This window comes from Rhyacophila brunnea, unplaced genomic scaffold, assembly GCF_057557595.1.
Source record: "Rhyacophila brunnea isolate RB1 unplaced genomic scaffold, BYU_Rbru_1.0 scaffold_358, whole genome shotgun sequence".
Classification (NCBI taxonomy): Eukaryota; Metazoa; Arthropoda; class Insecta; order Trichoptera; family Rhyacophilidae; genus Rhyacophila; species Rhyacophila brunnea.
In genome coordinates, this window is record NW_028233026.1 from 1 (window position 1) to 12,240 (window position 12,240).

The window sequence follows — 12,240 nt, forward strand, 5'->3', positions numbered from 1 at the left end:
GAGCATTTGCCAAAGGAATCTGTTTTAAAACATCGCCGGCATTGAGATACGCCCTATCTTTGGCAAAATATTTTTTTCCGGAACGATTAAAATTTTTGAATTCGGTTTGTGTGATGCGTGCCCATTCACCACTTACTGGAAAACCATTTTCTGCAAGTTGAATGGCATCTTGAAAAAGGGCTGACCATTTGAGTTTTCCATATTTTTCGTGAAGGGCCCAGAGGCCGGCAGGGATTCCGGGTATAGCTATTGCGAGAGGTCCATTGATGGACGCATCTTTTTGTCGTCCTTTGTAAAAATCAGATCCGGTAGACGCTGGCGCAGTTTCGCGAAAATCCAAAGCATGATGTGTGCCGTTCATTCGCAACATTACAAAACCACCACCGCCCAAAGAGGCGTAGTAGGGTAAAGTCACGGCCAGAGTGAGCTCTACAGCTACTGCTACATCGACGACATTTCCACCTAATAGGGCCACTCGGCGAGCTGTATCCACACCATGGCGCGAAGGAACGGCCACCATCATGTTTTGTGTATCTTCGGTAAGGGCAAATAGGGGGTTATAAGTAAACAAGCCTGTAACTATTAGAAAACACTTTAAAAGTATGCGCACGGCGGGAACCTTTCGTGAGATATTTCGTCGGAATAGATTACAAATGCTACCAAAAACTAGCAACTGGTTGATGTCTTTTAGGAAATTTGGTACTTCGCATTCTATGGAATTGAACTTCGAAAACCGCAGATTCACCAATCCGTACATCCAAAAGATGGCCGATCATGGCCATTGGGTGTTGTCGGAAGAAACAGCTAAACAAACCGGCGGTCGCTGGAGTGCGGACGTGTTTAAAAACGAGCAACCCTTGCATATCGAAATCGGCACAGGTAACGGTTTCCACTTTGCTCATTATGCACAGAAAAATCCACAGGTTTCGTTTGTAGGCTTCGAAATCAAATTTAAAACATTAGTACAAAGTATCGGCCGTGCTCGAGGTAATGACTGCAAAAATGCGAGAATGGTATTGGGTCCCGTAAAAGACTTGCGCGATTACTTTGCTCCTAATGAAGTGGAGAAAATAATTATTCATTTTCCAGATCCGTGGCCTAAAAAAAGACAACAAAAGAATCGCTTAATGAAAGCAGAATTTTTAAACTCTGCCTTCGATGTACTCAAGCCCAACGGCGTACTTGAATTTAAAACAGATCACCATGAGTATTTTCACTCAGCGGTGGCGCAGATTCGCCACACACCATTTACTATCGTCAACTACACCGAAGATTTACATCATTCGGCGTGGTCTTTGGAAAATTTTAAAACACTCTTCGAAGACTTTTTTTTAAAAAAGAAACAGGCTATTACCTATTTCTCTCTTGCTAAAAAAATTTAATCGCATCTATCTGTAAGCTCATTCCACCATATAACAGAATCAGCAACCCACTGTAAGTTGTCAAAACCTGCGATATCCCACCCTTTTAACGTGGACGTAGAGGTAAAGGATGTGCCGTTGAATATAGATGGAATTTGTAAAACGGTAGATGATGACGTTAAAAGTAAGAAAGGTATTTCCATATTTAAATCCATATTGAACCCTTGTAGGGCAGCTGGGTCTTTTTTATTAATCGAAGCAAATGACATAGATTTTGAAAGACAATTTTTTTGACCTCGAACAATTCCAATAAGTTCGCTCGTCGAGTTTGGCGTAGCAATATAAGGGGTATCAAAGCTGCCTGGAGGAACGGGTTGATTGTTCCAATAGTAATCAAAATACAACTCTTGGGTGTTACTGGGGCGGATTTCTCCAAACAGAGAATAAATACCTCTAAAGTGTAGAACACGAGAGCGCACGTCCACTTTTATCTTTATGGGGAAAGAGTTAGAATTCACAATTTTAAAAATGACAGATTGATTGGAATCCACAATCGGGGAGTACTGTATGCGTGGGCTAAAACTGTACGTAATTGTTGGGGGTATAATTGGTAGCTCTAATTTGAAGACTTTCGATAAGGCCACGTTGTCTTCTGTTCTAAAAATAACACGGCAGAGTTGATCTGAGGATTTGGGCATACCATTTTGTATAATTTCGGAATTTAAAAATTGCACCAAAGTAACGTCTAATCCTAGTCCTGATTGTGTAAAAGCAATATCTGAGCATACGATAGTACCAGTGGAGTTCAGTAAGGGATTTACAATTGTGTTTTTAGACAACTCCCAATTGACGACATCTTGAGAAAAAATATGATCATCATTTAAATTCGAGAATGAATTTAAATTTTGGATCTTAAGTTGGCTCACTTTGCCTGTGTTTGTCGAATTAAAAGCATTTGTAGATGTGTACGTGATGTCGCAAAAAATAGTTTCGCTGTCGCGCTGTAAAAGTATATCTGTCGGCAAAATGTCGAGAATTTTGATTGTTGTCGGGTTTGGCCAATTGGATAAGTGCGTGCTACTGATTTGTGATGTCTGAGAGCGACAAGAGGTAGAGAGCACAAGATTTTTAATTTGATTCTCAGGAGCTGTGCTTTCTTCGTTGATTACTAATTGGCGGGAGAAGTCCATAGACGATAGATTGCTCAGTGCTGTGAAACTTTTATCGGCTTTTTCGACCATGATATCTTTAGGGTTATAATTGTCCTGTTGATATTTGATTTCTGTATCCTTAGAACAGGAAACGAGTCCAAATCCGAAGACAGTGGCGGATAGAATAGCTATTAAACGTGATTTAGTCATAATTGACCTCCTAATGGTGGCCTATTTCGCAAAACGCATGCCTGATTTATAAAGGAGGGCGGATCGGTCTACCAGTAGCTCGTGGATATTTTTAAAGGACTGATCACTGCGCACTGGCAACTGATTCTTTGCTGCTCTGTGAGTTTGTATTTTTCGATGAGACTTTGCTCGAGAGGGTTGGGGGTATCTATTTTACCCGCATCCACTGTGACCACACATTTTCCACACACGCCGTCACCATTGCAGGAAGAGGCTATGGGAGCGCCGTGGGTTTTTAGAGCTTTAAAAAGATTTTCACCTTTTTCTACATCCAATGTTTTATTCAGTTGGGGGAGCTCAATCCTCATGCTAAAGATTGTATGCGATGGATTACGAAAATAGCAAAGTATTCATTATTGGTGGCCGCCGCGGATTTGGAAAATCTATTGGCGAAGCGTGGATTCAAGCCGTGCCTCGAGCAAAACTTGTGACCACTTCTCGATGTGAGGGTGCCAATTATATTTTTGATCTTTCAAAAGAAGACAACGTAACAGCACTTTTAAAAACAATTGATGAGGAGCAACCGGAGGTTGTTATTTGTGCGGCGGGGGGTGGTCCTTATGGGGAATTCATCGATAAAGAGTGGAAAGATCATAGCTGGAGCCTATCCGTTACCTTGCTTGCGCCTATGCGTATTGCCCATCATTTATTGCGTTCCTCGTACTGCCGGCAAATATTTTTAATTGGATCCGCAGTAGCAGAGAATGATGCAGATAAGTATGCTGCGAGTTATTGCGCCGCCAAACATGGGTTAAAGGGCTTTGTCAGCACAGTGGTGCTAGAGGCCAGAGGCAAGGACATTCGCCTTTTTAGCCCTAGCTACATGGCCACGGATATGTTGCCTGTAAATGCAGCGTCCAAAACGGGCAAAGTTCCAGCAAATCCACAAAAAGTAGCGCGCGAATTTGTGGATTGGGCACTCACGGCGAAGGCCGCTTGGCACAAAATATATACGTCTTAACTCATTTGTGATTAACTCGCTCCACTTGTCGAAGGGGTACATATATGAGTCAGATTGAAAACGTTATCATCATTGGTTCTGGTCCAGCGGGCTTAACGGCTGCGATTTACTCATCGCGCGCACTTTTAAAACCTTTTATGATCGAAGGCGAAGAAGTCGGTGGTCAATTGATGACAACAACCGAGGTCGAAAACTTTCCAGGTTTTCATCACGGTATTATGGGGCCGGAGCTTATGTCGGAAATGAAAAAACAAGCAGAGCGTTTTGGAACACGTTTTTTATCTCGTAATGTGACTAAGGTAGATACAACCTCTCGTCCGTTTAAAGTTTGGGTGGGCAATGATATGTACCAAGCGCGTTCTTTGATAATTTCTACGGGTGCAAGTGCGAAGTACTTGGGTTTAGATTCTGAAAGAAAACTTTTAGGCCGCGGAGTTTCCGCATGTGCAACGTGTGATGGAGCTTTTTTTCGTAATCAAGAGGTTGTGATTGTTGGCGGTGGTGATACGGCGATGGAAGAGGCCACATTCCTTACACGTTTTGCAAGCCATGTGACTATTATTCACCGTCGCGATAGTTTTCGCGCATCAAAAATTATGGTGGATAAAGCATTAAATAATCCAAAAATTTCTGTGATGTGGGATTCCGAGATTGTAGCCATCAACGGCGAAAAAACAGTAGATTCGATTGATATTAATAATTTAAAAACGGGTGAAAAAACCAACAAAAAAGTACAAGGCGTGTTTATCGCTATTGGACACCAACCGAACACGTCACTTTTTAAAGACAGTTTGCAGATGAACGATGTCGGCTATCTTACCGTTAAGCCGCATTCGACCTATACTTCGGTCGAGGGAATCTTTGCAGCAGGCGATGTGGCGGATCACGTATACAGACAGGCGATTACGGCAGCCGGAACTGGATGTATGGCTGCTATCGATTGCGAGAGATGGTTGGAACAACAAGGGCACTAGGGTATACTTTTTTCGTGGCAAAAAAATCCTTAGATACAAAAACACTAGTAGATAAAATCGAAAAACTCACTAAAGAGAGGCTGACGCGAGAAAGCGTTGTGAGTCTCGAGGAGTTTCGTAAACTTAAAGCATCTAAAGAGAGTAAATGTTTACTCATCGTCGAAGATGATGAGACTATGCGTGCTGCAATGAAGCGCATTTTTGAGAACGAAGGTTTTAAAGTCAAAACGGCTGCTGACGGCACGCAATTAACAACTGTTTTAGACGACACTCCAATTGATCTCATTATTTTAGATGTGGGGTTGCCTTGGATTAATGGCTATGAACTTGCTAAGCTTTTAAAAGAGCACGAAGAGCTTAAAGAATTGCCGCTTATTTTTGTTTCGGGAAAAACCAGCGAACTCGATATTAAAAAAGGTATGAATCTCGGTGCCGATGAATATATTAAGAAGCCTTTTGATGTAGAGCACATTAAAGACGTCGTTAATAAACTTTTACAAATTAAATAAACTTATAAAAGGAAGTACTCATGTTAAAAGCACAACTCATTTTGTTGTCCTTAGTGTATTTTTCTACAAGCTTTGCATCTGAAGAGTTTGGAGAGATGCAGTACCAAAAATCAATTTCGGAGACGCCTTCTGTCGCGCTTAAGAAGAACTTATTTCGTAAGCCAAACACTACGGAGAAGATAAAAGTAGTGCTTGATTCGGGCCACGACATTAGCCCTTTGGAGCGACAAGGCTCGCTCGCAACTTGCGGTCGTTCGGAAGTTACCTACAATGACGTTATAGTGCAGAAGTTAAAAGATGAATTTGCTAAGGATGAGAGATACGCGACATTTCTTACTCGAGAAAAAGACAAAGAAGTTGTTAGTACGATTAAGGATTCCGTAAAACTTTTAAAGGGTCAAAAAGTGACGGATTTTCTTTTCACAAATGGTGCTAAGGCATCCTATTCAAAAGACTCAAATCTTTTGGGAAGACCACTCATTGCAAATTACCATCAGTGCGATGCTGTGATTTCAATTCATCATGACTCAGTAGCTGCCGACGCTTTGGAATGCAATCCTAAGCTCTGCGCATCCAGTTCGGAAAAACAATTTATTTCGAATATTCAAAATCAAAAAAATAAAACTCCAAAAGGTGGCGTGGTGCATCATCCTTGTGGTCGTAAGAAGATAATATCTGGTGGTGCACAGCTGACAAATGGCTTTAAGCTAGAGGGGCTACAAACTGGGTATGTGCTACTGGTGCATTATGAAAATGATCCAGATGAAGTTTTTGGAATAAAAGATTCTCGTAAAAAAGAATCAGTGAAGTTGGCGGAAGCTATTGGAAAGCTCATTTTGGGAGCAGGCAATGTGATTGGCGGGCAAGAGAGATTGCCATCTAACCATCACACGTATGTTAAAAGTAAGAGTACAAAATTAAACTATGAGGATTGCCCCAGCTGCTCTCATATAGACGATAAGACTTTTAATGTAGAAGAACTCAAAAGACTAGGGATATTAAATATAAGAAATGCTCTTATGCGCGAGGCTCGTTGCCCTGCAATTTTAGTTGAAGTGGGCAATACGACAGATTCTATAGACGAGGCTAAAATTGCTGATCCTCTTTTCCAAGATGAGTTTGTTAAGCTTATTAAGGATGGTACGGACAATTATTTTATTGGGTTAGGGCTTATTAAGAAAAAATAAAAAAAGCGATATTTCATCGCTTTTTTATTCCTTATAAGTTGAAGAATATTATTCTTCTTCACCTTCGTGAGCATTAAAATGCGCACCGGCTTCTGAGCGAAGAACTTCTAATTGGACATCCGTTAATTCTTTTACCGTCGAAGATAAATTTTCATCGAGGCCACTAGGCTTAATCATTTTATCAAAGTCTGTTTTTTGGTAAGAAGCAATATTTGCTTCGTTCGTAGCTACGAACTCTACCAATTCCTTGTAAGTCACACACTTGACTTCGGGCTGAGAACAAACTTCTTCAGCAAAGCGTTGCATAGCTTTCCAATACGCACCACCATTCCATTTCGAAAAGTGGTGACCGATGTGCATTGGCGCACGATTGCCGTAATAGTTGTTGCGGAAATAGCCCATATAAGTGTTATAGGTTTGATTTTCGTATTCTTGGAATTTCGTTGCGGGTCCATCGACACCTTTAGAGTGGCCTACATAAAAATTGTAATCCATACTGAGTGTTTTTTTAGTCGTGCCCGCAATTGTAAGGCCCACTAATGGAAAGTCCCAAATGCCATTAATTTTTTTAGGCCAATAATTCATTTTATCTACACGGCTACAGTCGTACATAAAGTCGTTGTCTTGCATGGCTCCCCAAAGACCATTACCCACGCCAAGTTGAGGAGCGCGGAAACCAACAACTTCATTTTGGAAATATGATTTCCATCCTGTTGGTTCTTTTTTAGAGACACCTGCATAATTCCAAACATTGCTCATAAGATCAGAAAATTGTTTGAATTCGCTATTCCATTGGGCGCGTGTGTAGGCGGCACCGTTAAAGTGAGAGTTGGCATGCGAACCTAACTCATGACCGTCCTCCATAGCGAGATGGACTTGTTCGATGCGTGGTTGAATATCTGTTTTTGTTCCACCAAAACCAATAGCACTTTTACCTTTACCTTGTTGTGGCTCAACATAATTATTTTTATCTGCAGCTGCTAAAAAATAAACGCCGCTTGCGAAGTAAGTGAACTTTACATCTGTGTCTGTAGCAAATTGGCGAGATTCTTTCCAAAAAGGAACACTTTTGGATCCGTCGAAAGACAAAAGAATATATTGATTAGGGCGTTTAACTTTGGCGTTGGCTGAGAGAGTGAAAAGTGCCACAAAAAGTGCACAGAAGAGTTTAAACATAAAACGTCCTTTCGGGAGATGGATGGGCCATCAGGGGTTTGTAGTTGGTGCCAAATAAGTACCAAGCGACCGTCAAAAAGGATATAGGCTTTATGAGATTTGAAAAAATTTCCTTTTACTTGCGGGTCTGCAGTGCTAGAAACCTTTTAATGAGAGACAAGGTGTATCACGTCGATAATTATTTGGCTGAGCTTGCTGGCCCCTTCGACGCGGCTTTCGAGCGTATCGAGCAACAACTCAAAAAGACGATAAGTTTGGAATCAATATTGGCATTACCGAGGGCGTGATTTTAGCTTTTCTGATCAAGGCGTTTAACGTGCGCTCGGTGTTAGAGATTGGAACGCAATACGGTTATTCCACGCTTTGGCTGTTAAAAAATTTACCCGCTGATGGGGCACTTGTCTCCATAGAAAAAGATCTTAAGCATTTTTCCCAAGCCAAAGATAACATTCAAGACTCGCGTTGTACTTTTATTCATGGGGATGCAAAGATTATTTTGCAAGATGAACTTAAGCATTCAGAGTTTGATTTTATTTTTATAGATGCCAATAAAAAAGCGTATCCTGAATATTTAAAGTATGCCAAAGAACACCTCAGAAAAGGTGGATTAATCGTTGGTGATAATACATTTATGATGAACAGTGTTTTTAATGAGACAGTAGACAGTAAGGTCGATAAACCGCTCACCGAAGCCATGCGTCTATTTAATAGAGAGATATTCACTGATCCACGATTTACAAGCTGTATATTGCCCACCAACGAGGGGCTCACTGTGGCTCTATATTCGAATACAGTGCCGTAAAATCCGTAGCCAGTTTATATTCAACTTGCCTCATGCCCTTCCTCATCGCTACTCTATAATGCATGAGCGACTCCTTATTGACTGTAAAAAATCTTTCTATCTCTTTTTCCCACAAAAATTCGTGGACTCCAGTTGTTCAGGATATTTCTTTTAGCCTTAAAAAAGGACAAACCTTAGGAATAGTTGGTGAGTCGGGCTCTGGAAAAACAGTAACGAGTTTAGCTCTGCTTAGGCTTTTGAATCAGAGCAAAAGTAAAATAAGCGGCGATATTTTATTTAAAGATAAAAATCTTCTACAGCTCCCAGATTCACAAATGCGCCGCGTGCGAGGTCGCAAAATTGCAATGATTTTTCAAGAGCCAATGACAAGCTTGAATCCCGTCTTTCGTGTTGGAGATCAAATCGCAGAATCACTTTTAGTCCACAACTTGTCGGACTCGCGTAAAGAAGCTCGCGAAAAATCTATGGAGCTTATGAACGAGGTTGGTATTCCCGATGTGACTCAACGATACAACTACTATCCCCACGAAATGAGTGGTGGCCAAAGGCAAAGAATAATGATTGCCATGGCTATTGCCTGTCAGCCGGAGCTTTTAATTGCCGATGAGCCGACTACGGCACTTGATGTAACAATTCAAAAACAAGTTCTCGATTTATTAGAGAATCTCAAAACTAAATACCAAATGAGTATGATATTTATCACACATGATTTAGGTTTGGTTTCGCGACGTACCGATAAAGTGTGCATCATGTATAAGGGAAAAATAGTAGAGCAGGGGCATACGAGTGAAGTATTCGCGCGCCCACAGCATCCGTACACTCAAGGTCTATTGAATTGTCGCCCGACTCTTCATTCCAATAGGGAGAGATTACCTACGTTGAGTGATTATTTGTCAGAAGACGGTGTTTCGAAAATATTTGATCCAGAAAAAATTCCACTTAAGCAACGACGTGAGTTGCAAGCTGCCCCAGTTGTACTGCAGTCGAAGAATGTTAGTAAATTTTTTCCTAAAAAATCATCTTTATTAAAGAGAACTATTGGTTGGCATAAAGCGTGTGAAAATATCAACTTTGAACTACACCAAGGCGAAATCATAGGCCTTGTGGGCGAATCGGGCAGCGGTAAGTCTACTCTTGGAAAAACTTTAATGCTACTGCATGAGCCAACAAACGGCGAAGTCATATTGCTCGATAAATCCCTAAATATGTTGTCTCGTTCACAAATGATTGAGCAGCGAAAAAAAATGCAACTTATCTTTCAAGACCCCTACAGTTCACTCAATCCTAAACGTACCATTATGAGTGCAATCACCGAACCTATGTATGTACACAATATTGGCGATTCAGATGGTGCTCGTGAGACTATGGCACAAGAACTTATGAAAAAAGTGGGACTCAATCCGGAATGGCTATCGCGCTATCCACATGAGTTCTCAGGTGGTCAAAGACAGCGAATCTGTATTGCTCGTGCACTAGCGTTAAAACCAAATATTTTAATTTGTGATGAAAGTGTTTCTGCTTTGGATGTTTCTGTGCAAGCGCAAGTGCTCAATTTATTGCTACAGCTTCGTAAAGAGATGAATATTTCTATTGTTTTTATATCTCATGATTTATCTGTTGTTCGTTTTATGTCTGATAGAATATTAGTCATGAAAGATGGCGTTGTGGTAGAGGCTGGTGCGAGTGAAAAAGTGTTCACCCAACCAGTGCATGAATATACTAAAACATTGCTGGCAGCGATTCCTGATTAGTTAGTTGTCGCTAGTTGAATAACCTTCGAATTAAAATCAAATGTTTGTGTAATAGTACTTATTTGTATTTGCATAAAATTTAAATTTTCGACAAGTTCGCGTGAACCAATATTTTGACCATTTTCTTGGCGTTTGATGGTAGAGAGCAGGTTTTTATTTTTTTCACGTTGAACATTTAAACGGCTTGGCGATAGCATGAGTATCTCGTTGAGGTCACGATTGAGCTTCGATACAATTTTGAAAATATCTGAATACTGAGTGTTCAAGCCATGGCACGTGTCGACTTCCGCTTTAAGTGAAGTCACTGTAGCTAATGGCACAACGTGATTTTCTTTAATAAGGCGCGCATTCTCTTTGGTTTTATCCAACAATAAACTTAATTGATCATAATATTGAGCTGTTCTCTCCAAAAATGTGACAGCAGTTTCTTTGTTCACTTCGGATTCTGAGACGAGATGGCTGACCATAATATCCATCTGTGCCTGCAATGCTTTTAAGTCTAAAAAAGTCAGTGATTTATTTTTTTCGTTAAGCACTGATTCTAATTTTTTACGAAGATCTTCGTAGGAAATATCTGTTAGCTTTGATTCTGCCTCGCAGACAACTTCTTCTGCAGGCTCTGCGGAATCTGTTTTTGACAAAGCCGTTGCTCCAGAAGCAAATACCGGTAGCGCCATTAAAAATGTGAATATAACGTACAGTAGTTTTTTAATCGGGCGATTCATTATGCCTCCACAAACATTCAGCCTCCCCGATAACTTCAATTCTTGTGCCAATAAGTAAGAAGGTGAATTATTAAAAAAACCGAGTAATTACAGTAAATTGGTAATAAAAAAGGAGCCCTTTTAGGCTCCTTTTGCTGAGTTGTCGACGTAAATTGTCAGGATTAGAGGGGAACAGGAAGCGGTGCAGGCGTTGGTTCTGGTGCTGGCGGTGTTTGTTGTTCCTCGAGTTCTGCTTGAGCAGCTGCTTCCTCAGCCTGCTTGGCCAAAGACTCTTCCGCGGCCTTTTTTGTAAGTGACCACTGCCACATGGAATCAAACATCGCATTATATTGCGTAACGATAGAGTCTGTTTGCATGAGGTAGAAGTTCTCGTAATTTTTTGTCATGGCAGAATAGGTAAAGTGTCCAGCGCCCGCAAATACGAGGCTTTTACCTAAAACCAAGAATTTATTGTGCATCATTTGAAATCCCGCGGCGTTAGTTTGCAAAAACTGAACGGTAACGCAGGTGTTGTCTAAGTAAGAATCAAAAAACTCTTTCACGCCTGGGACTTCACTTTCACCTGAGAGAATGTCGTCATCCATAATCATTTGAACCTTTACGCCTCGAGTGCAAGCGTCGGTCAGTGCGCCGGCAATAGTTGAATGTGTAAAATGTTGAATGGCTCCGCGTATAGTGTCTCCCGACTGAATTTTTTTAATTTCTTTTACTAGAGTTTTTGCGATTTCATTTTTAGGATTAGGTGAAAACAATGGTGCAATAGTTTCTTTGGCAATGGCGTCTTCTACATCCAAAGAAGCGATATCTGTGAGGCATTTGTCGAGTGATTGGCGATATACTGCGGGGTCATCAATTTCGGCATCAACACCATCTTGATCTGGATCGATAGCCGCGAGCATGGACTTTACAACACATTGGTGTGTTTTGTAGATGTTAGAGGACACATCTGCAGTGACCGTTACCCAATGATCAAAATGAAGTGAGGTGCCGTAAGCTGATAAATTGCCGCTTGAAAAATTGATTTTCACAGGCTGGCCGTCGCCAGAATCCACAATCAAAAACTTATTGTGGTGCAATCTCCAAATAATGTCTTCCGCGTTTGACACGTCCATTTTACCAATAAAATGTAGCCGCACGTTATTAGGTCCACATGCTAAAAGATCAGCGGCAAGTTTGTTGTCACGATAGGAACTATCTAAAAAGAATTCGATAGGAATTCCAGTCGTTGCTTTTTCGCACAATTTTTTAAAAATGGGTTTGTTAGAAAAACTAAAGTACGCCACATATATTTTTGCTTTTGTAGGATCCACTGCGAGATCAATTTGCGCATTGATATTGTCCACCATCCCAGAAGCCTCGGAACTGAGCTTGAGGTCCTCATATGTGCACCACGC

At 41.0% G+C, this 12,240-nt stretch overlaps 1 protein-coding gene across 1 annotated transcript; it reads left to right on the forward strand.

Moving 5' to 3' along the window:
• Positions 1–4,357: 4,357 nt before the first annotated feature.
• On the forward strand, positions 4,358–4,696 carry LOC147067635 (thioredoxin reductase-like). Its single transcript, XM_085953477.1, has one exon. It carries the CDS (start codon positions 4,358–4,360, stop codon positions 4,694–4,696), a length of 339 nt encoding a protein of 112 aa, XP_085809603.1.
• Positions 4,697–12,240: the final 7,544 nt, after the last annotated feature.